Source organism: Procambarus clarkii, chromosome 14 (genome assembly GCF_040958095.1).
Source record: "Procambarus clarkii isolate CNS0578487 chromosome 14, FALCON_Pclarkii_2.0, whole genome shotgun sequence".
NCBI lineage: Eukaryota > Metazoa > Arthropoda > Malacostraca > Decapoda > Cambaridae > Procambarus > Procambarus clarkii.
Genome location: NC_091163.1, coordinates 35,536,132 through 35,562,337, shown reverse-complemented (window position 1 = coordinate 35,562,337; position 26,206 = coordinate 35,536,132). Strand labels below are relative to the sequence as shown.

The 26,206-nt window shown below is 42.2% G+C and overlaps 1 protein-coding gene across 2 annotated transcripts in view; it reads right to left on the bottom strand.

Annotated features, from left to right (window-relative positions):
• The window catches only part of VhaSFD (V-type proton ATPase subunit VhaSFD), a 37,079-nt gene extending 11,868 nt beyond the window's left edge, over positions 1 to 25,211 (bottom strand). Inside the window, exons 1-8 of one of the 2 annotated variants that reach the window (XM_045761958.2) lie at positions 25,077 to 25,201; positions 24,181 to 24,306; positions 18,305 to 18,386; positions 14,454 to 14,640; positions 11,695 to 11,913; positions 7,848 to 7,955; positions 5,090 to 5,190; positions 375 to 528 (exon numbers count right to left, since the gene is read on the bottom strand). In XM_045761958.2, coding sequence (XP_045617914.1) covers positions 375 to 528; positions 5,090 to 5,190; positions 7,848 to 7,955; positions 11,695 to 11,913; positions 14,454 to 14,640; positions 18,305 to 18,386; positions 24,181 to 24,306; positions 25,077 to 25,134 — 1,035 coding nt within the window. In that variant the 5' untranslated portion in view covers positions 25,135 to 25,201. Of the gene's footprint in view, positions 1 to 374; positions 529 to 5,089; positions 5,191 to 7,847; positions 7,956 to 11,694; positions 11,914 to 14,453; positions 14,641 to 18,304; positions 18,387 to 24,180; positions 24,307 to 25,076 lie in introns of both variants that reach the window. The other variant, XM_045761967.2, reaches the window with a different exon arrangement.
• Positions 25,212 to 26,206: the final 995 nt, after the last annotated feature.

Genomic DNA, 26,206 nt, shown 5'->3' with positions numbered 1-26,206 from the left:
ATTTGCTAAACCCTTACAGCATTTGTCTTTGATTACTCACCAATAATATGCCAACAGCTGCAAATTAACCCTTGCACTGCAACACCACATTTCTGGCCATTTCTGTCCCCTCCCCTCACTACCTGTCCCCTCACCTTCCTTCACTACCTGTCCCCTCACCTTCCCTCACTACCTGTCCCCTCACCTCCCCTCACTACCTGTCCCCTCCTCTCCCCTCACTACTTGTCCCCTCACCTTCCTTATGACGTGATAGACGTCCAGGAAGGACCAAAACATTGTCACTTCCATTCATGTATGGGTTGCATTATTTAATAGAGTAATTATATGTAAACATTTAGTGTATAAACAAGGAGAACACAGAGCAAGCCCCTCACCTTACACTGGACCATCTGAATGCAATTCTCTCGGGCATTCACAGGGTCTTCAGGCTTCTCAATGAGGTTTCTGAAAACTGCCAAGACAATGCGGGTCACTTTCTCTTTAATGCTCTCACTCAGGATGTCTGCCAGGGTGGGAATTACACTGTACCTAAAAAATTAAACATATACAATACAAACAACCAACAAAGCTTTCCACTTACTCTAACAGTTGTAGAAAAAAAAAACACTTTTTTTCTAAAGAAAAAAATTAAATACAGTATGATCAAAACGGCATTATTAAAAGTTGTACTGTATTTGTCCCGAGAGACAATTAATAATATAGTTTTGTAAGTAGGGTAAATAGATGAAAATATTTGCCAAAATATAGTACTGTAACACTAAGGGACTACTGAAGTAAAGGTAAAGTATGCAAATAATGTTTAAAGATCAAAACAAAAACTCAGCGTTGAATGTAATGAAACGGCATTTTCTGGGAGAGAACCGAAGGTTTCCCGGAGCCGGACATGTAGGGGGGCCTAGCAGAGGGTACCACCAAGAACACATATGTATATATAAATACTGCCCAATTACAGATAGGGGGCAACCAACCAAAGGCAGACCCCCCTCCCACCACCACACAGGAAACAAAAACAAAAGAAAAATCCCGCAAGAGGACAACGTAGCCAGGTAGAACAGAGCCGGCCGCTGTAATTGGTGAAAACTAGCTGTGCAGTACCCCGCGCCCCCTACCAGTGACGAAAACTACCCCCTACCCAGGGACACACAAGGGCAAGAAAACCCCAGTAGACCCCAAGGGCGGCCAAGTACTGAGCAGTAAAAGACACAGCCAAAATAGATCCCAAGGTGACTTGTGGAAGGTGGCCCCAAGGACAGTACTTACTGGGCACCTAGGGAAGGACACCCTAGGCGCATACAGCCCGAGTACCATAGAATATTACTCCTGGCTCACACACTACCTGTAGAGACAGACCATACCATAAGGCACAAAAACTGAGACCAAAGCAGGAGCCAGAGGCACAAGATCTTGCCAGTAGCATATCAGCCAAGAACTGAAGGGTGGATCACCGGTGTGAGGGTCTGGGGCTCCCCCCTTCCCCCCCTCTCAGGGGGAGGGGGGATGCGCAGACAGTGGCGTGGCAACGTGATGATGTCATGCTCATTTGTTAATTTTCCTTGGAGAGGTCTGTTCAGTTGTTTGGCTTTCGGAAGCAATATTTTCACTTTAAAAGGATTCCCTATTCCTTTCACTAGAATAGGGATTTGTTCTGGGGCGCCTACCTTTCTGGGTGCCAGACTCGGTTGATGGCAGATATAGAATGCTCCCAACCACACGGGAGTTTCTATAGGTCATTGCTCCTCGTGCCTCTCTGAGGGGGGGCCAGGCTCTAGCTCGTGGTCCCCAGTAGGCAAAAACTCCATGCACATTGACTGATGCCAGAAAGCTAATATATCCGTATCAGCCTGGATAGTTCCAGGGAGTCGACGGGGCTTCCCCCAGAAAAGCTCAGAAAACCCCCAGCATTGAATGTAATGAGACCCCATTTTCTAGGCAAGACCCAAAGGCTCCCCGGACCCTACGGGGCTCCCCACCACCAGAAACAACAATGAATGTAATGAAATGCCTCTCCCTGATTGGGCCTTGGATGCTCACTGTAAGCTACCTGTACCCATATAGCTCCACACACCGAGCCACATCAGCCCTTGGAGTCCACAATAACCTACCACAGACTTGAACCAGAATCTTGCCCTCATTTGCCCACCACAGGTGCAGGGAGCAGCGGACCAATATGGTCATCTTCACCAAGAAAACATCCAAAAAGTAAGCAAAGTAAAACGGACAACTGCAAGGTTCACAGAGAAAGAAATGAAGCAGTAAGCAACTCTGCCAACAATCCACCCAGTAGTCAGTTTGAACCCCTGCTAGACCAACCCCAGCTGACCACCACCAAGAGGCAGCACTAGTGGGAATTACTTCTCCTGTCAATATTCCTCAGTCCAGAACAAACTGATGCACCTGGCAGTGGGGACCAGGAAGCCACCAAGGCCCAGCCAGAAATAGGAGTTTCAATACATTCAAATGCTGGTTTTCAAGAAGGATCGAACGGTGGTTCCCTCTAACTACCTCCTCCTAGCCACAGAGGAGGAGGAGGAGAGTAACACAGAAGTGTACACAAGGAGAGTAAGAGACTTACTCTCCTCCTTGGTAAGTCTCCTTGTAACACTCACACCCTCAAAGAGGAGAGACCTGGACAGGAAACCAGGCCCAAAGCCACAAGCCCAACAGGGACCAAGAGCACTGAACAGGCATTGAGCCGCTAGGACCCTGTAGACCTCCAAAATCCTGTGCCTAGATATCGGCGAAAGACATGTCGAAAAACACCGCAGTTAGAGGCACAAATTACAAACATCATGAGCTTGAGGGTAGATCGCAGGCTGGGTAGACTAATGGGTCCGCGGACAACCCGAGAGAAACAAGCTTTATGACAGGCAACCAAAGAAACGGGATTCACAAACCAAGTGTCTTCCAATGCAGTCCGGGTCGAGTTGAACCATCGCAACCAGACAACAAATGATGCATCTCAGGCTGAACAAACCACACATCAATAACCAAAGGATCCCTCAGGAAGGGAAACGTCTCGTTCTTTGCCAGAAAACAAGGAGAAAGCTGGAAACAAAGAAACTGTTACCCTAGGGCCAAAGGAACAAAACCCCTGCTTCCATAGGAGAGCATCAAGCTTCGTAACCTGGCATCTGAAAGCAAGGCCTAATAAGAAAAGAGCCTTCAAAAGGCACCACAGAGTGAAGGAGGTAACAGAGAACTGAGGAGAGAAAAGACAAACCATTACCTTATCCAACAACCAAGATGGCTTGGGTGGAGAAAGAGCAGGCCAGAGGTGAAAGAATGCATCAGACAATTTAAAAAATAGCGCCAAGAAAATACTGATGTAGAAAACCAACAAAAGCAAGTCTGCCAAAGCTGAAGGATAGGATGTAACAATATTAGGCACACGATGCCAAATGACAAACCCCCAAGAAAAAAAAGAAGAAACCTCACCGGAACCGAGACAAGCGACCAAGTTTAAGGAAAAGATGAAAAGAGAGCCAAGAATCTTCAAACTGTCACCGTGGCGAAAGATGCAGGTGGGGAGACTACCAGCTCACCCACTTGCCCATCAAACAAATGGTGAAAAACCTGAGTAAAAAACTACAAACATTAAGATTAGAGGAAACTTTAAACCAGCTAGTTATGTCACCGAACCAATCCAATGAGAGATGGAGCTGCAGACTAATGTCAGGGTTTGGACACAGGGCCAGAAGAGCCAAAATCCAAGGCTGAGTCGGCCACTAAGGAGCCTCAGGATCAGAGAATGAAGACATGTATGAAGGAAACTATTAGTTCCATGCCAATGTGAAAAGCAGCACCTTGCGATGACTGAACATCTCGCTGAACCAACTGAAGGACATGGTGTTGATGGTCTACCTACCTTGTGTCTATCTTGAATAGCTTCCGGGAATCAATGAACCACGGAGGCCTGGTCTCTGACCAGGCCTCCCAGTTGGGCGTCTGTTGGACATGGCTGCTCGCAGCCTCATGAATAACAGCCTGTATGAATAACAGCCTGGTTGATCAGGTATTCTTTGGAGGTTTTTGGAGGTCCACTATAGAAATGGGATGGAAACGAGACAAAATGTCTGTGAGAACAATGGATACATCCAACACACAACCCATGTAGAGAACCAGTTCTAGAGAATAAAAAAGCTGAACTACTCTGAGTCCAGACCCAAAGGAGGAAAGAATGAGGCGACCTCAGGCAGTTTAGTGAATGAAGCATCATACCACCGGCGAGCAAGTCTGAATGGAGCTGGAGAATAGAAACCAGGAGGAAGACAAACCTTCTGGACGGCCTGCCACACTGCAGCACACACATGTGCTGTGCACCTGAAGAAGCATGCTCGTCCAATCACCCTGGGAGGTCTCGGTGAGCATTAGTCACAAAACCCCAACCCAGAGCCGAGGTGTCCCATGAACACGTTGAGTTACAGGGAGGAAGGGCCCATAGAATTGGACTCCAAATACAAGAGGAAGAAGCCGGCAATGCAAGAGTCAGTGAAGAACAAACAGGGCCCGAACCTGATGGTTCTGGCAGAGGTGACATGTGCAGAACTGGAGGAGCCAATACAATGCCCATTACCAAACCCTGCCCAGCGAAAACTCCATACAGGCAAAGTTCAGGCTCGTGCACACTGCTCAATATATCGCCAAGTCACCCGGGGCTGGTCCAACACCAGATGGCAACAGTGCTGCAGGCATAACAGAGCCACAGGAGGCAGAGAAAGTGAAGCCGACCTGGAATCCCAAACTAGGCTCAACCAGATCTGAATCTGGGACCAAACTAACTGGGACTTCTATCAGTTTGCAATCGATAACATGCACATAATTCCAATAATGACATGCATCTATCAACCTTCTGATAAAAAACACTTTACTTCCCTTTTGACGGTGATTGTGTGTGTGTGTGTGTGTGTGTGTGTGTGTGTGTGTGGGGGGGGGGGGGGGGGGGGTGTCAGCCATAGCCAAAACTGGTATAAAGAAACAGTAGCCTGCACATGGAGCTAAGAGTAATTGAGTGTGTTCAACACATGTATCTACTCTGACAGTGAAGCACAAATGTAATGGGGGCCTCAAGATACCCTCATGTGAAACTTACTTGTTCATCTTCTCGGCAATGGCAGTGTTGAACGTCAAAACCCAGAGGCAGAAGGTCAGTTGATACTGTATCTGGAAGTTGAGCTTCCCAGTACTGAGCACCTGTTCACATGAAATTTAAGTTACCACACAAACTGAAGTCTTCATCATCATAAATTATATTATTCATGTCGAGTAGCATGAAAATAAATGTGGAATGAAAGAAGTTGGAGGCTTGTAGAGCAGTCGGTAGAATAGTCTTGGGTCCAATGCCCAGGCAAGATGAGATGTTTGGCCAAATTTCCTTTCAGCTGATGGCCCTTGATTACTTAGCAGTAAACAAGAACCTGGAAGGTAAGCAACTGTTATGGGTTGCATCCTGGAGAAGATCAGTAGTTGACCTGGAGACTGTGATAAGTCACACCAGCTTTCTCTTCCTGACAATGGGAAGCCAAGCAAATAAAGGGAGAGAGAATGAAGATTGTGATGGTAAGAAAAATTATAATGGCAGAATTAAGAGAAAAATGGAATAAGAAAGCAATATGTTTATTAATTAATATTTTGTTATGACAGTGACTCCTATTATCAGGATTAAGGCTTTTTCTTTCCACAGCTCATCTTAAGCCTGCTAGTTTTCCCTTGAACACAACTTTCTGCTCGGTTAACAACTAGGACCTAGATTCACTTAATCATGTATTTTTTCTTAAATGTCTGTGTCACAAAGGTTCATAGTAACTCTGTAAGAACATTCCCACGCAAAATTCAGACAGGTGTTCGTACGAACTTACTGTACAAGGAATTTTAGGCTGGTTGGTCTGCGGCTCAACAGAGGTCACTACTACTTTTCATTTGACCAGAAGGTAGCATTGTTCATCTTATCATTTAGCCAATAGCATTGCCGGCTCAGCTAGAGAACTAACCAATCGTGTGTGCGTGTTCGCAGACCTGCGATACTGTGGTAGCCTCAAAGTGTCTGGACACTGGCGATGCAAAACTACACATTTGCTCATTCATAAGCCATATTCCTTGAAATGTGGTCACAATAAAATTTATATCTGTCTTTCACTTGGAATGTAAAACGGTAAGCACTGTTAACACGTTAAGCATTATAAACGAATCTCTTAATTAAACAAATTATTGGAGCACGTGTATGGTTTGGCCCGCTGAGGGCAGGGACCACCTATTTTCATTTTGTTATAAAATAACAACTTTCCAAGTAAAATAATGTCTTTTTCATGTTCTACATTCAGCACCAACATTGTAGTGAACAAATGTTATATTTCTTATTTACTTACATGATTCTAAGACACTGGGTGGCTTTGGCTTCAGGTAATTCTCTGACTGCATGAAACCCTCATTAAAACATGCATATCTTTGCTCTCTGCTAAGTTATAGTCCCAATAACTGATTCATTATAACTCTCACATCTTCCTGAGGGCATATGAAATTAAGAATTTTAAGTGAATCTCCATTAACACTTCCCATTCCAAAGCTGCTGGTACTTTAACAGTAAATGTTCCAATACTCACACAGAGAGAAATCACACTAACACAATGTGTCAATGAGAAAATTGGTAGGAGTCGTGATGAGGATTCGAATCTATGCACTGGATATTCCCAGGCACACGCCCCAGACAACCTTAATGTTCCAATGATGCTTAAAGGTGTCATTCAATTGCTATTCATGAATATCCATATACAGTATCCATTGCTGTCATGCATAATCTATAATAAATTAAATTAGTTTTTTGCATCTATTCTCTAGAAAATTTATTTGATCACTTACAGGCTATGAAAAAATATCCATGCTATTAACAGGGTAGAACGACTTTTAGGTAAAAATTCTGTCACTAAATTTTACACTCGTTCTATCTTATATGACATGCAATAATCGTTCTTAGATTATTCTTTGATTTTACCGCTCAAGTGTGATTTTTGTATTATTTGAATGGGTTCTCCCAATACTGTACTTAAAACTTAAAACATGACATCATAATATATTCCCAAAAATTTCAGTTGGTATGCAAGAAAATTTTCCATCAAAGATTTTGTAAATTTGGCACGTAAAATTAAAAATGTTGCCCACCCTTGTCCTAGTTCAACTATTGCTGACCTTCCCCAGGAAGGGGAAATCACACTAACATGATGTATCAATGAGAAAATTAGCCATCTATTGTACCCACAATAGCTGTCTAACTCCTGGGTATCTATTTACTGTTGGGTGAAAGATGGCATCAGGTGAAAAGAAACATGCTTAAACATCTGTCTCACTGGGGACTGAACTTGGGACCCTCGGTTGTTAGTGAAGGACGTAGGCTGCTGTGCTACAAAAGCCAGTATGAAGTCCAAACAACAATGACTTGATGGTGAAATGTATGCATAATAGAAGAAATATGTATCATAAATGCATATTTTACACACAAGGACATACAGTACTCAGGGATACACGGTGAAAGGATGAATAAAAGTGATATAATTTGTTTTGTCAAGAAAATGCTTTGTATACATATACTGTATTTTCGGCTCCTTTCGAAGTCTCCCCAAGGTCAAATTACTGTACTGACGTTCCCTAGGATGCAACCCCACAACAGCTGACTAACTCTCGAGTACCTATCAACTGGTAGCTAAATAGCGCCATTGGGCGAGTGGAAAAGTGCTCTACCATTTTTGTTTTAGGATCCCTGATTATAACTTGTGTGGGTTGGTTTAAATTGGTTTCTATTGGGATTTGGAAGATAAAAAATATACGTGTATTACATGAAAGAAAATTCAATAACTAACCTGGACAATGGTAACGACACCATCCAGCTGGTAGAAAATGGTGCGATACTCCTCCACTCGCAGCATCATCTGCAGACAACGGCCCACTGACTGTATGTACTCGTTGTTCTGGGAATATTTTGCTCGTGTTAATCTTCAAGCTCCTCTTACTCACCTCAGACTATTTAATATCATAAAATTGAACACTTTTGATTAATATATTAATGGTCTCCAAGCATAATGAAAGTTTGGAAAAACATAAATAATTAAATGTTTTTTTACAGTAAAACATACAGTAGTCAAAGGAATAAATTCCTGCAGGAAGTGCTGGATCAGCCAGGTTGTAATGATCATGTGGGCATGTGGACTGTGGCATTCAATAGGCTGACTGATCAAGTTATCAACAGACAAACTTGTTCTTTGGCTTGTCTGTAGAAGAACTATTGGCCTACGCAAGGCAGCTCCTATCTATACTCAGCATAACAATATAAGAATGAATGAAACTGGACACCACATTTCATGGAGAAGAGGACATTGGTTGGTGGCAAGGGGGAATGTACTAAAAGAGGAGGCTGTCAAAACCCCTTGTATCCACAACTTTAAGAAACAAAATATATCACAACTTGAATGTCGTGACATACTGTAAAGTGTTCCATGAATAAAAGCACTAGGAGGCATGGTCAAGAGCACGAGCCACTGGGACGTTGATCCCCGAAATCAGCGCAAGTTAGGTCAATGCAAGGTAGGTCAGAGAGCTGTATCTCACCCAATGTACATATAAGCAAGCACATGGTTCTCTAAACGCCATACACACGAGAGACATGCTCTGTAAATGGAGCATTGTATTATGACTAAAAATTCATGTTCATTGAAAATTGACAACACACACACTGTGTGTTGTCAGTAACATGGGGAGCACTAAGCCAGTATGACTTATAGCACTTGAAAGGCTTATGACAAGAAACTAAGATTTGAGGTCAAAGGAAAGGAAAGGCGCCCAACCATTTAGACTAGCCTTTCTAACTGGGGTTCCGCTAGAGATACTGATAAATAACTTAACACTTTCGCTCACCGGGCGCGGGACCTCCCTACTACCCTAGGGCATTTTGGGCATTCTGCGAGAACGCGAGGGAGAGCGCGGAAAATTCTGAAAAGTGTATAATCTTTACAACTTTGTCAGCTCAATTCTCATCCTAAGATATTCAATTTGGTATCAATGTGTTCGCAATAGAATTCTCTACAGGACTAAATGCATATAAACTCCAAAAGCCCAGCTTACCATTCGCAACTAACAGAGAAAGTGAGAGAAAGTTGCCCGCCGGGAGCGCACAAGAGTGATAAAATGTTTACACTCTTTTTTTCAGTTTTGTCACCTCAATTCTCATCCTAGGTCTTTCATTTTGGTATCAATGTGTTTGCAATAGAATTCCCAACAGGCCTATATGCATATAATATCAAAACAACAGCGATCTCCACCCGCCGACATGATGAAAACAGGCCGCGGTTACCAGAAAGAGAGCGCCACGCCACCCCAAGCTCCTCTCATTACATTAGAGGGCGTGGTAATTCTGAAAAGTGTATACTTTTTTCAACTTTGTCATCTCAATTCTCATCCTAGGTTTTTCAATTTGGTATCAATGTGTTCGCAATAGAATTCTTTACAGGACTAAATGAATATAAGTCCCAAAAGCCCGGCGAGAAAGTGAGTTTCTTACCCGGGAGCGGGCAAGAGCTCTCTCTGCACTTCACTTTCTTCACTTTGGACATTTCAATTCCCATCCTAGGTCTTTCATTTTGGTATCATTGAGTTTGCAATAGAATTCTCTACAGGAGTATATGCAAATATAAAGTCCAAAAGCCTGGGGTTACCTACAGCAAACAAAGAAAGTGACAGAGTGTTACCCCCATGAGTGCTAATAAAGAGCAATAAAATGGGAATTCTGTTTTCAACTTTGTTACCTCAATTCTGGTCCTAGGTCTTTCATTTTCATATCAATGTATTCGCAATGAAATTCCCTACAAGAGTATATGCATATAATATCCAAAACTGGAAAAAATCTTCCCGAAAATGCCGCTACTGTTGCCGCATGGAGGACTATGCTGAGTCCTCGCTAGACTTGCCCGTTTTACGGAGGACTCAATGCTGAGTCGTCGCTGGGCGAAAGTGTTAAGGAGGCGGGAAAAGAAAAAATATTTGAATTATGTGAAAATTACTAGTAAATGTTAAACAAATCTCCAACTTATTCGCTTCAGCATCATGAAAGTTTCATCCCAATATTTTCAGAAATGGATTTTAGACCATTTAAAAAAAAAAAAAAAGTTTTGTTGATAAGGAGAACAGCTGTTATTAACTGGAACTAAGGAATAATGTAGTGATAAAGAGATGCAAGCACCTGTCCGACACTTAAAGAAGAATAACAACAGTAGTAAGAAGTGTCCACAAAGTGGATATACAGTTGGTGCCTTTATAACATTGCTGAGTAATACATAATAACACAAATAATAATGAGTATGTTATTAGCCTCTATTTTGTTATATATCATATAAATACATTGTCCAATGTTAATATTTGTTACTTTCATCAATGTCCCCCCCCCCCCCCCCGCAAAAAAAAAAAAAAAAATAGGCAATTTTTTCTCCTTTGTTTATTATCTAATTTTGTTGTAACCTTTACGACCTGTAGAGTGCATACTCTTCCCTAACTATGTTAAGATACAATGAAATTGGTCAACAAATAAATCAGTCACAACTGGCTGAACTTGGGACTTTGAATTGTTTGGGGTGATTTTCTCACAGATTTCAAACTCTATTCTCTTTTGGTTGTTTTGATGACTAGGACCAGATTAGGGCTTTATTACTTACATAAAGTCTACATATAGATCCCCTAAATCATTATAATTAATAGTATATATTGTTAGTTTGTGGGGGTTATTTTATCTTGACTTCATTTCAACACACATTGACCTACAACTTTCATATATTCGAGTACAAATGCCAAACCATGTTAATTAAAACATACAAGTAAATTAATGAACTAGAATTACAGTACCTTATTCATTGTCGATAACTACAATTGCAATTATCTCTATAACTAGAATTACAACTTTGAGTCAGTTGCAAAAATCCATTTTTAGACCGATTCTCACCATTTTTACATATAATGTGCACAGCTGTCTGTTCTACAATTTTGTAGGCTTGTTTTTTCATAAACTCTAAACTTTTGGAGTTATGATTCTTTTGATCTAAATCTGATGCATATTTTAAATGCCATATTGACAATTTTTTTTACACTAAACTATACTGAATCCTATAATTATAACTTAGGAAAATGAAGATCATATGCTATTCTGAGATCATAATAACACAAACTTAACAATGTGATATTTTTTATTTTTGAAGCTCATTTGAAAATCTGAAATTTTTAATATTTAATTATATAATTATTTTTAATTTTCTTGTTTTTCAAGTTACGTTGATGATCATTTAGACAAATTTGGAGCATGTGCCCAATAGATTATGTATAAAAATTTTGAAAGTGCTTGAGCAAGTTTGAAAAACTAATTTCCTGCCCCCTTTATTTTCCCCCCTCACATGCAAGTGAGTTTTTTATTAAATCTTGTTTAATTATTCTCATTTAGAAAGCATCATGAGCAAAGAAAGAATCTGTCTCCTTTCAGTTGACACTGAAGTCCTGTTTTTATCTAAAACATGACAATTATTGTAAGGATACAAAGGTTGACAAACTTATTTAGACCATTGGGAATCAAATGCTAGCCTGCAAGAAACAAAGCCTTCATTGTACCAATCAGGCTAAGTGACTGGACAAACACTTCAATAGAGCAAAAAGGACAAATCAGATTGAACGTACAGGTGTGCGGAGCTGATCTTTAAGCCAGGTCAGGTAGAAGGTAAGGTCTGAACCATCCATGGGCTCACGGGACCAACACGCCAACTTGGCAATGATGCGAGCAGTCATGTTGATTATGAATGTGTCAGGTCGTGTCAGCAGGTTAAGAAAAGGACTCCACATACTCTCCCGATTCTTACGTGCACACTCTTTAAAAATTTCAACACGAGACTTCTCTTCCTGGAAAACAAAATGGAAAAAAATTACAAGATTGGAATAAGATGTAACAATGCAAAATAATTACAGCATTGTTGTCAGAGACAGGAAGCCTGAACTTAACTTTATTGAAGCCCCCATATGCCAACTGCTGACCTTACCCAGGATGAAACCCTCAATAATTACCTAACTCTTGGGTACATATTCAACTGCTAAATGAACAGATGAATCAGTTGAAAGGAAACATGTCAACCATGTGTGTCCTGCTTGGATATTGTATTTGAATTCTTCAGTTGTGATCCGAGGACATAGACCACTTTCCTCTGGTAAATAGTGCACTCAAATTTTCTGACTTTCAGTCTCCCAAATCGCTAGATCGACCAAATAATATACAGGTGATTTACGGTCTTTATAAAGAGAATAACAAATTATAATCATTAAATTTATGAGTGTTTGGCCAATTGGGTGCATACACAGATGGCAAGCACTTAATCTAGGCTCTTTTTTACATAAATGTTTAAAGTACAGTACAATGAAATCCCAAATTATCCACTCCCCCCCCCTAAACAAATGAAGCATTAAGTGTAGTGCAAATGCCCTTTTTTGTGGAACCCCCATAGTAGCTCCCTGAGCTTATCTCCGGTACCACCAAGGCTTAGCCCAACACACCAGGCCTCCGAGACTCACCCGCTGCAACCGGGAGCCAGGACCACAATACGAGATGACAGATGCAGGGGGATCAATGATTCATAATTAAACTGGGGAAAACTCACCAGAACGCATCGATGCAACAAATAAAGCTTGAAGTAAACTATGCCTCCCCTAAGTTGCTATGGGGAAAAAGTTCCTGACTGTGATATACCTAAAAGGAATTTACAAAATTGACAAAGAAGACTTCTTGAAAATTGCAACTTCAAGAACAATTACTACCAAACAACTTTCAGCATTCAGCTGTGGAAACTCTACATATACACGAGTGACCAACTAGTTAAGCTGGGGGTATAATAAATGCTATGTTATTACCCACACTATTGTGGCTTGCATCTTGCATGACATGGATGAAAGGGTGGATTACCTCCAAATACCTTACTGATGCTCCTGGGAAGGTTTAACGTCTCCATTGGAGACCAGTTAGTTACTTCCGAGATCCTTCCTTACTGTGAGCATCCGTGTGGTTGATGGGACAACAGGTCCGAGTCTGAATCTCTGATGGTCCAAGCGAATGAAATGAATGCCATCTGTGTAGGCACCCAATTGGCCAAACTCTCATAAATATGTATGATATTCATCTACATTAATAATAATAATCTACAATAATTAATCTACACTGTAATAATTTACACGTGGAAAATATTAGAGGGGCTGGTCCCAAACCTGTACACAGAAATAACATCACATGAGACCAGAAGACATGGCAGGATGTGCAGAATACCCCCGTTGAAAAGCAGAGGTGCAACAGGTACTCTGAGAGAGAACTCTATCAACATCAGAGGCCCGAGACTGTTCAACATGCTTCCGCTACACATAAGGGGCATAACTGGCAAACCCCTCACAGTGTTCAAGAGAGAACTGGATAAGCACCTCCAAAGGATACCTGATCAACCAGGCTGTGACTCATACGTCAGGCTGCGAGCAGCCGCGTCCAACAGCCTGGTTGATCAGTCCAGCAACCAGGAGCCCTGATCGACGACCGGGCCGCGGGGACGCTAAGCCCCGGAAGCACCTCAAGGTACATTATAAATCAGTCAGGTCATGGGTAGCTTGAGTTATGTAATCTACATCCTTTGGTCAAAAAGGCAAGTCTAATGCAGGATGATCTGGTTACTGCACAATGAGGAAACACATACAACAGTGGCTGTATGTAGCTTCAGTTGCTATTACTGTACTAACAAATTACCTAGGGGAGAAGCAAAGCTGCAAACTAGTCAATGTAAAAAGAAAAAACAAAGTAAAAAATGTACAATTTTTGGGAAGTACATAAACAATACCCAAGCTGCACTGCTTGGGTATTGTTTGATTGCACACAGTCAAACCCAATAAATATGGGTCCTGTAGCGTTGTGATCTACGTTCTTGGCTCAACTGAGGGAGTCGGGTTTGATCCCCAGGTAGGACAAATGGTTTGGCATGTTTCTTTTCACCTAATGCCTCTTCATCTAGCAGTAAACAGAGGTAGATATCTAGGAGTCATGCAACTGTATGCAAGGTATGCAACTGTATGTTAGGTAGCATCCTGGAAAATGTCTGTACTGTATTGGTTTACAGGCAAACTCACTAAGCATAAATTTAAGCTTTCTGTCCCAATAATGAAAATTTCAGAAGTTACAAGAGTATAATTAATTATATTTTTATATATATATAGAATATTTTAACACACATTACCTGTCATCTTCTCTGACAAATGACCAATTCTATTTAAATAATTTTGAAACCTTAGTAAGCCTGAAAGTCTTGCTCTCTATAAAACAACATCCAAAGAAAGGCCTAATACTTCCAGAAAGAATATCCCCAAAGTTTTGCCTGTTATGTATAACATGCAAAAGGAGAGCCTAATACAGTACTCACGGAGAGAATGTCATCAACGAGAATGAGGATGTACTGGATGGTCTGGTCTTTACTGATGTGACCCAGTAGGTTCATGAAGGTGCGGGCCACTTGGTAACGCTGTGTGTTCAGACGAACCTGCCGATTTTGACCAGGCACTTCTACTGCGATAATGACCTCATAATCTTCCTGGGTGATCATTTGGGACCTGTGATAAATATGTAAAGTCATATTCAGATCCTGCTATATAATTCTTTATAGCTAAATATACATGGTATAATATCCGTGAACAGCAGCAACAATGGCTAAACTACAAGGAGAAATTTAAGGCCCCATTTTTTTTGTCTCTCCGCAAAAGGACTGCACAGAGGACTAAATACACATCTAGTTAAGCTGTCCATACTGTCCATACCTAGTTAAACACAAGACAAAGTTAGAAGAAGATTCGGAGGTACTGTATGCCATCAGACTAGTCCCGGAACTGAGAGGAATGAGCTACGAGGAAAGGCTAAAGGAGCTGAGCCTCACATCCCTGGAAAACAAAAGAGTAAGGGGAGACGATAACCACCTACAAAATTCTCAGGGGAATTGACAGGGTGGACAAAAGCAAACTCTTTAGCATGGATGGAACACAAACAAGGGGGACACAGGTGGAAACTTAGTAACCAAATGAGCCACAGAAATATTAGAAAGAATTTTTTCAGAGTCAGTAGTTAACAGATGGAAGTAGTGATGTGGTGGAGCCAGACTCCATACACAGTTTCAAATGTTGCTTTGATAGAGCCCAGTAGGCTCTGGAATCTGTACACCAGTTGATTGACAGTTAAGAGGCGGGACCAAAGAGCCAGAACTCAACACCGCGCAAGCACAACTAGGTGAATATATATAGACATCAGAAACAAGATTATCCAGTGTCTTCAAATGGAATAGGATGATTGGAACTACATCTGATGAGATAATGAACTACCAGAATGCAATCCTTGTGAAGTTCCATCACCACCAGCCTAGATCACATGACATGAAAAACCATTGTCGTATCTCGTGACATCACTGCTATCTTGAGGTTATCTTGAGATGATTTCGGGGCTTTAGTGTCCCCGCGGCCCGGTCCTCGACCAGGCCTCCACCCCCAGGAAGCAGCCCGTGACAGCTGACTAACTCCCAGGTACCTATTTACTGCTAGGTAACAGGGGCATTCAGGGTGAAAGAAACTTTGCCCATTTGTTTCTGCCTCGTGCAGGAATCGAACCCGCGCCACAGAATTACGAGTCCTGCGCGCTATCCACCAGGCTACGAGGCCCAAGCTATGTCAAGCTCTATCTTGTTCAACATTTGCTGAAGAGGCATGCAGGACAAGAGGCATGTATTAACCCTCAAAATTGAGCTATCACCAAAATTGTCACCTCACCTGTCCAATAGGGGAAAACTTTTAGAATTGTACATTTGTATGCAAAAAATCCAGCGTTGAATGTAATGAAATGCCATTTTCTGAGTTGAGCCCCTACGGCTCCCTGAAGCTAACTGACTGATATCCATTATAGTAGTCTAGAGCATCAGTTAATTAGAGTTTTGAGCCTACCGGGAACCACGAGCCAGAACCTGGTTCTCTCAGAGAGGTGATGGGAGCAATGGCTTATGAAACACTCCACTTTGTGAGTGTCTAGTTATGTCTGCCATTGACCAGAGGTATCACACAGAAAGGTAGGAGGACCATTACAAACACCAACTGGTAAAACATTGCAACCCAAGACCAAACAGTCCAAGAACTCCCCCCCCCCCCCCAAGAAGAAACAACAAATAAGGAAACATCCACTAAGCCAGCGCCCGGGGGGGGGGGGGGGGGGGGCACCGCCCTGGGTGACCAAGTGCTGTTTGGAGACTGAAAATAAATGAAAATATAAATGCCAACCGGAGGGAGGGAGGGAGGGTGTCAGGGAGCCTCCGTGGCTCAACCCAGATAATGGCATTTCATTACATTCAATGCTGGTTTTCTGGGGAAAACCCCTACGGCTCCCTGAAGCTATCTACCCACAGAGAAGAAAAAAGGAAACTTGCCCGGGGAGGCAGCAGCACCGCATGCCTCATGCGGTGCTGCTGTCCCACAAACATGGGACAACCGGCTGCAACTGATGGCCCAAGGCCACATAAGGCCACAGAGGACCTAGAATGTTCACAAGATAACAAGCGGCCAGGACCCTGTTCGGCCTCCAAAACCCCCGTGCCCAAATGTCAGCCCCACATATTACCAAAAATGAAAGCAAGAGCCGCAAACTTGCGCACATTACGAGCACGAGGTTAGACCGAATGCTGGCTAGACTTGATAACCCTGCGGACAACCTTATTTTTTTTTAGATATATACAAGAGGAGTTACATTCTTGTACAGCCACAAGTACGCGTAGCATTTCGGGCAGGTCGCTGGAATACGATCCCCACCGCGAAGAATCGTTGTTACAACCAAGTACACATTTTACTGTTGCATTAAACAGAGGCTACACTTAAGGATTTGCGCCCAGTAAATCCTCCCCGGCCAGGATACGAACCCATGACAAAGCGCTCGTGGAACGCCAGGCGAGTGTCTTACCACTATACCATGGAGACTAAAGACCCGAGCCCTGGAACAAGGAACGAGGGACACTGGATCTACTCAAAGCGCGTCCCCGGACACAGAACCCACGGTGTGCAGATAATGGTGGAGAGCCGCAACCAGACACAAAACACGAAGGACCCCCTGCCTGACTAACCAAGCGTCAATAACCCACAGACCACTACAGAAGCCCGCTGTCTCACTCTTCATCAGAAAAGAAGGAAATGGCTGCAAACGTACAAAACGATCACCAGAATCAAAAGAGCAGAAACCCCTGTGCTGGAGGAGAGCATGAAGCTCCACAACCCAACCCCCAGAAGCCAAAGCCAACAAAAACAAAGCCTTCCAAAGCAATCTTGAACCGAAGGGGCCACAACAAACAGAGGAGAAGAGAGAATAGAGAGCATGCACTCCAAAGACCAGCATGGCTCAGGCGGTGCATGAGCAGACCGGAGATGAAAAAATGTACGAGAGAGCTTGCGGAACGAAGCAGAAGTGACATCTACTCCGAACGCAATCTGAAGCAGCTCTGCCAGCACCGCACGATAAGATGCGACAGTATTCGGCATAAGAGGCCGGTCCTGAAAAAGCCAGGAGAGAAAGAACAAAAAACACAATCAGAAATGGAAGACAACCTACGATGAGAAAGGGAATGGCAAAAGGAATGCCACGAGACTTCATACTGTCGCCGAAAGGAAGACCACAGGTGGGACATCATCAGAGAAGTCACCTGATCACCATATAAATGGTGATACACTCGCATCAAAAACACCAAACGCAAAGAGCGGATGAGTAGGGCAAACCAGCATGGTACCTCACTGCCCCGACCTGCTGAAAGAAGTGGACCCGTGGAAAAATTCTCGGGTTCAGACACTGAGCAAGCAATGCCTGAAACCAAGGCTGGGCCAGCCACCATGGAGCCAGGAGAATCACATGCCCCTGGAGGGATTCGTACTTGGAAGGATACAGTACTGTACTGTATTTGTAAGCTATTACCCGGAGCATACCTGGAGAGGGTTTCGGGGGTTCTTCTACTCCCCAAGCTTGGCCCGAGGTCAGACTTAACAGACCCATTACTTTTCATTATAGGATACATTTGTAATGTCATTATCGTATCAGTAACGTAAAAAACACAACCTATCGAGAGGACAGGTTATGTGATAAATGTTTCACCAAGTTGGGCAAGGCATAGAGAAACAATACAAGATACAGAGATACTGTACCAGAATTCATGGGGCTGGCTAGTACAGGATGACCTGGGAGAAAGTAGTTATAATCATCACTTACTGGAGGTATGAGGGCCAATTGACCTTCTGCTGGCGGATCTCATTGGCTCGCTGCACCAACACGCTTGTTGCCCCTGCCACACCTGCATAATAATTAGGACAAGTTAAGTTTAGAGGATTAATAAAGAGAGAAAAAAAAAAAAAAAAAAAAAAAAAAAAAAAAAAAGAGACCAAATTTTTCATTCTCTTTAAAGATCAAAATACAACACAAGAGAACCTTCTATATTCCACAAACTATGCACATCTGACATGCTTTTCATCATATCCATAATCAAGACAATGATCATTTGCCTTGTTACATTTCTTTCAATAGTTACTCGTTGTGTTGTACTTGTACAGTACTCTCTTGTGGGGGAGTTCTCAGTTTTGGGTACGTCTCTGGTCCCCAAGACGTCTTACTTCATGAAGAGAGCTATATTCTGGTCCTGACTCCCAGCAGTTAAGGAGGGGTCTCTGAGACTTGTAGCGGCGTTTCTCTAAGGCTTGGCTTGATCAATGTTGAGCATCACAAGAGTTACTGAGAGGGAAGGGAATTATCAGGGAAAGCACCAAGCTATACAGTGCTTGGATGGGATCAGGATAAGGATTTGGGACAGGACGGGGGAAAGGAATGGTGCCCAACCACTTGGACAGTCGGAGATTGAATGCCGACCTGCATGAAGCGAGACCCTCGCTCTACCGACCAGCCCAAGTGCTTGGGCAGAGTGCTCCCAGAAATATTCGCAACTGTTGAACTTTAAGACAACTCTTAAGAATATCCAGTCGTTAATGTACAGTCTGTGACTGAGTACAAGTAGCTTGACACCAGATTCTAGTGTAGTTGCATTCTTCAGGCAGTTAATATTTTGCTAAATTCCTGTTCATGTCTATAACCTTGTTATACTGTATTAGAAACATGTTCCACATATTTATGATGTGAAACTTTAAACATGAGTGTAAACCAGTGGTCTACATCCTCGACTCACAAGTGAGGGTCTCGGATTTGATCCCCAGGTAGTACAGATATAATTGGTCATATTTTCGTTCACCTAATGCCACTGTTCACCTAGCTGCAAATAGGTACCTGGGTGTTAGGCAACTGTGTTGGGTTGCATCCTGGAGAAGGTCAGTAGTTGGTCTTGGGGTACCTTGATAAGCCTAACAGGTTCTCTCTCTCCAACTATGGTAAATCTCATAAACCATAACTCCTGGCCAGATGTTGACCCTGCTCGGGCTGGATGCTCACCACAAGACATAATTCCAGTCATCACCAAACTTTGGTTCATACCTTCGCAGGTGTTTTATCTACACAACACTCTGCCATCATCATATACAGTACAGCAGATTGTTACAATTCATTTCAGAGGTTTTTATCAGTAACATTATTTATATGTTTTCCATTGGCAATAGTAATTAACATGGAACATAATGTTATGGAGGGAGGAGCTTGCTCCAGCAGTTTTGACCGCTCAACCGGCCACAATGGGCACTGATGCTTTTTCCTGCCACGGGCATGACATCAGGATCAGTGGCTGAACACTACTGTTAATGTGTTTGCCTAAAATGCTGTGCATATTGTGCCTTTAGGCATAGTATGTACTGTAGCTCTATCTAGAACTCCAACATTCTGTTTTGTAACTCATTTTGTATGTATGTACTTTTACCTGAATAAAAATTATTATTATTATTAATTAGCCAAGAACCGAGCATACAATACCAGCAGAACATCTTCACTAACATCAGGGGCCTGATAGCCAAGTGGACAGCTTTCTGGACTCGTAATCCTAGAGTCCGGGTTCGATTCCCAGTGATGGCAGAAACAAAATGGGCAGTTTATTTCACCCTGATGCCCCTGTTACCTAGTAGTAAAATAGGTACCTGGGAGTTAGACAGCTGTTATGGGCTGCTTCCTGGGCGTGTGAGTGGAGAAAAAAAAGTTAGCTGTAGTTAGTAACAGTTGACTGATTGACAGTTGAGAGGCGGGACAAAAGAGGAGAGCTCAACCCCCCGCAAGCACAACTAGGCGAATACGACTAGGTGAATATTGTCTACAGCTACCAGACTCCCCATTCTGCTAATGGTGCCCGGGCCAGGAGGATATAATGGAATACTTTTTGCTTTATGGCTGGAAACCTCACACTATATGAATACAAATGCATTATGGTCTGTTCCACTTCAAATTTCTTACCCCACTTTCCCACTTCTGTCAACAGTGCTGGATTAGATAACCCCAAACACAGCAAACACAATCATCTTCATAACCAATTCGATCATGTACAGCCTCTTATAAAATACTCATTTATACATACACAGTGATGTTAATGCATTGATACACAACCAAAATTAATTTTTAAAAACTACATAGGCAATAGGCTATACCAAACTATTTAAGAAACAACATAATTTATGAATGGCGTACACTCGTTTCTGAAGGATGGCTTCCCTGACAAAGCGTGTACGAGTGGTCTAAACATTCATTACATTAACACAGAAGGACACCGGCTAAAGGCCACTCTCCCTGGTCCAATGACATATGGGAGGAGCTGGACAGAGAGAATTTATATTCTAATATTTCACTACATGTTCAACATAACCCTGATTACAGCTAGTTTAATACCCACAGTTCTGAACATTACAAGACAGGTACACAAACAAAAGCAATACAGACAATACAAATTGAAGCAATTTTAGGCGTACTGGGAGTGTATGGGCTGGAAATAGTTTTCATTCATATACTTAAGTTTATTTATATATTGTATATACAAGTTAAAACGGGTTTTGTTAATACAGATTTTAGAAGTACTGTATGTTATTTAAAATTTTGTTTGTAATTTGAATGGTTTTCAAGCAACGGTAAAGTAAAACTGTAATAATGTAGTTGAAATTCATGAATGTCAGGAACTCTCTTCAGATACAAAAAGTGATCTGATGGAGTGTTTCCCTGACATCTGTGGCAGATGATTATCCAACCAAAAGTTGGAGAGTGGCTGTTGTTGGAACATTACATTACATTACATCACATCAGTCAGCCGAGATAATTCTAAAATTTTGGTGCACATCGATCATGTAATTACCTAAGTGTAGTTACAGGATGAGAGCTACGCTCGTGGTGTCCCGTCTTCCCAGCACTCTTTGTCATATAACGCTTTGAAACTACTGACGGTTTTGGCCTCCACCACCTTCTCACCTAACTTGTTCCAACCGTCTACAACTCTTTTTGCGAAAGTGAATTTTCTTATATTTTGTAGCGAGTAACCCTTATACTCGCTCCATTAACTCATTATCTTAATAGCATAACTAATTAGCACTAATTACAGAAGCTACAATCCTTTCCCCAATTACAGATAATATTATTCTCATCTTGTTGGAGGGAGCTGAGGTGTAGTCACCATATAAGCAAGCGATATGAGGAATAGCGTGACGGGAGACATCTCCCGTCACGCAGGGTGCAGTCGCACCTCCACAGATCTCCAGTATCAGCTAATGATACTGGTAATGGCTCAAAAGGGCAACCACTTACGGGCTATTCATGCCCGTGCCACCTTTTGGGTGGCTTAATCTTCATCAATCGGAATAGCGGACAGTACAATTCCCACAGTCAACAATGTAGCACTCGGCATGTACAGTTCTAATTGACCCAAGACGCTACAGCTTCGACACAGAGTAGACAGCAGACTACAACCGCATCGAGCTACAATGCTCTCGCTCCCCGAGTTCAGACACTCGCAATTCCCAACCGAGCCGCCACACTCTCGTTCCCCAAGTTCAGACACTCACAATTCCCAATTGAGCCACCACACTCCCACATAGAGCTCCGCGACTCCGGCCTCACTCAGCTCTCTGCTCTGCTCCAAACTCCGTCTGAACGTTTACGACAATGCCACCAACTGACTGCTGTAATCAAGACTACTAAATAAATATGAAAACTCACTAAACAATGTGTATCTAATCTACCCAACAACGTAACGTAATCGTACATTATAATTTCTTCGGCATCTTTGTTTAGTTAGTGTAAATCTATGACCTCTTGTTCTTCAAGTTCCAGGTCTCAGGAAATCTTCCCTATCAATTTCATCAATTTCTGTTACTATTTTGTACATAGTGATCATATCACCTCTTTTTTTCTTCTATCTTCTAGTTTTGACATATTTAATGCCTCTAATCTCTCTTCGTAGCTCTTGCCCTTCAGTTCTGAAGGTTTTATGTGTTGCATTAACTGTTACTAATGCTTATAATATGATATATATATTCATGAAACCACTTACAATGTTGGTAAGACCAAAAAGCAACCCTGGGGTTAGGGTTGGGGTTGGGTTTAGGGTTGGGTTTAGGATTGGGTTTAGGGTTGGGTTTAGGATTGGTTTTAGGATTGGGTTTAGGATTGGGTTTAGGGTTGAATTTAGGGTTGGGTTTAGGGTTGGGTTTAGGGATGGGTTTAAGGTTGGGTTTAGGGATGGGTTTAAGGTTGGGTTTAGGGATGGGTTTAAGGTTGGGTTTAGGGATGGGTTTAGGGATGGGTTTAGGGATGGGTTTAAGGTTGGGTTTAAGGTTGGGTTTAGGGATGGGTTTAGGGATGGGTTTAGGGATGGGTTTAAGGTTGGGTTTAAGGTTGGGTTTAAGGTTGGGTTTAGGGTTGGGTTTAAGGTTGGGTTTAGGGTTGGGTTTAAGGTTGGGTTTAAGGTTGGGTTTAGGGTTGGGTTTAAGGTTGGGTTTAGGGTTGGGTTTGGGGATAGGTTTAGGGCAACCCGTTCTCGCACTTTCTTACAGTCAATATTGACTTATTAAATACGTGCATATGTGACATACTAAACATACTAGTTTACCTTGAAAAGCTTCATAGAAAGCACCGACCTTACCTAACCTTCTTAGTATGTTAAGATAAGCATCTTATTGCTTTGTAATTACAATTATTACTTAACCTATACCTATAATAGGTTACAATTATTACTAGTAATTACAATTATTACTTAACCTATACCTATAATAGGTCAAGTAATAATTGTAATTACGAAGCAATAAGATGCTTATCTTAACATACTAAGAAGGTTAGGTAAGGTCGGTATTTTCTATGAAGCTTTTCAAGGTAAACTAGTATGTTTAGTATGTCACATATGCACGTATTTAATAAGTCAATATTGACTATACGAAAGTGCGAGAACGGGTTGGTTTAGGGACAGGTTTAAGGTTGGGTTTAGGGATGGGTTTAGGGATGGGTTTAGGGATGGGTTTAGGGATGGGTTTAAAGTTGGGTTTAAGGTTGGGTTTAGGGTTGGGTTTAGGGTTGGGTTTAGGGTTGGGTTTAGGGATGGGTTTAAGGTTGGGTTTAGGGATGGGTTTAAGGTTGGGTTTAGGGATGAGTTTAAGGTTGGGTTTAAGGTTGGGTTTAGGGTTGGGTTTAGGGATGGGTTTAGGGATGGGTTTAGGGATGGGTTTAGGGATGGGTTTAGGGATGGGTTTAGGGTTGGGTTTAGGGTTGGGTTTAGGGATGGGTTTAGGGATGGGTTTAAGGATGGGTTTAGGGATGGGTTTAAGGTTGGGTTTAGGGATGGGTTTAGGGATGGGTTTAAGGTTGGGTTTAGGGATGGGTTTAGGGATGGGTTTAGGGATGGGTTTAGGGATGGGTTTAAGGTTGGGTTTAAGGTTGGGTTTAAGGTTGGGATTAGGTTAGGTTGATTTAGGGTTAAATTAGGGTTACTCAGAAAGTCGTGAAGACATAAGGTGGTGAAAAGCTTTCATATTGACGATACTTTTAAAGAACCCAAATACATAGCAGAGAAATACACCCCATGATTAGACCCATCTTTATGAGCCAAACTAGATGTCATACTGTACATGGTATATACATGTTTCCATTATATATATACACACACACACACATAAAAGAAGATGCTATGTTACCGTATACATCAGTGACCTGCAGCGCAGTGACTATCAGTTGGCCCACAACTGACTGGACCCCAGATAGATTCCTGGTTGTGACGAGATGTTTGGACTTTTTTCCTTTCCCATGATGCTTATGCTCACCTAGCAGTAAATAGGTACCTGGAGTTAGGCAAGTGTTGTGGAGAAGGCTATGGGGGACCTTGGTAAGTCTAACTGGTTACCTGTCTCTTAGTGGGCAACCATAAGGAGTGTAACTATAGTAAGAATGTTTCCCCCTTTCATGCTGAACAATGGGAATGGCAGTAAAAGTGAATTTTTGTTTTTTACTTTTAAGGGGGGTGGAGGAGGGTGGAGGGCAGAGGAGGTGAATGTGAGTTTTTTTTTTTTTTTTTTTTTTTTATAGATATATACAAGAGTTGTTACATTGTTGTAGAGCCACTAGTATGCGTAGCGTCTAGGGGCAGGTCCCTGGAATACGATCCCCGCCGCGAAGAATCGTTGTTACAACCAAGTACACATTTTACTGTTGCGTTAAACAGAGGCTACAGTTAAGGAATTGCGCCCAGTAAATCCTCCCCGGCCAGGATACGAACCCAGGACAAAGCGCTCGCAGAACGCCAGGCGAGTGTCTTACCACTGCACCACGGAGACTGATTACGAATTATCATTATCAAGCAGAGAAAATCTGTTGTACCATGTTACCTTCTTGGCGAGTTTTACACATCATTACGACGAGTTGCCAATAGGTTAATATTGTTAGTTAAGGCTAGGTTAGTTAATTAGATATAAAGAAAGTTGAAATTGGGGCAACAGTGCCCTAAGTCGAGCAAACCCCGACACCCACCTGAGTACCGCCTGTTTATCTTAAGGTTCACCAGTGACAGCTTAACCTCAGTCACACCGCCCCCTACCTCTGTCTATGTCCTCCGGGAGGGTGGGCATTGCCATGGGGGTGGGAACCTTGGACATGTTGTCGTAGCAGCAGCGATCACCTGTGGCGGATGTCTACTGAAGTCACGGGATGCACCTCCTTATGGCTGCCAACCCTTCATATAAATGTATAAATCTAATATGCAGCTTTTTGCTTACTACACTATACTGTATAAATTATATATGAAAATATATTATTTATAAGCATACTTATGGTGAAGAAAAAATTAACTATTCCAAGTTAAACAAATATATTTTTAGTTACTTTTCTGTAATGTTGGTAATTTTGTCTGTCATAGATTAGCCTTTGTCCGGAACTGTTAAATAAGAATTTTCTTTGTAAGATTTCAGTTTATTTCAGAATTCCTTTCTCGACAAGATTAAAATAAAAATATTTATATATTTCTACTCAATCACGGTGCATATGTAAATACTTGTAAATGGTGGCAAAATGTACAATTAAATAGTGTTTATATCTATGTTAAGGGAATCGGACATATTGTTGTGGTGCAGACGACCAGTCTGCTGATCTCCCACAAGTAACTAAATTCAAATGACAGTCACGAGGCGCTTTGAAAAATTGAAATTGAAATTGAAATAAGTTTATTGAGGTAAAATACACACAAAGGGATGAGGTAGCTCAAGCTATTATCACCCCGTTCAGTACATCGTGTTAATACATACATAGACACACATCACAAGCAATAAACTTATTACCGAACATTCTGAGAGATAAACATATACATTTCCTATGAGGCGCTTGAGCCACGATTTTTGTTTATTATATTAAAATAATTCATTGTGTCGGGGGACAGGCAGCCAGTGTATTCATACATGATAGGCTCGTGTCATGCAGGTCGGCGTTCAATCCCCGACCGTCCAAGTGGTTGGGCACCAATCCTTTCCCCCGTCCCATCCCAAATCCTTATCCTGATTATGACTAATAAAGATTAAGCCACCAAAGAGGTGGCACGGGCATGAATAGCCCGCAAGCTTATCCTGACCCCTTCCCAGTGCTATATAGTCGTAATGGCTTGGCGCTTTCCCCTCATAGTTCCCTCCCTCCCCCCTATAATTGCTCAAGCGGACTAACTCCTACCTATTCACTGCT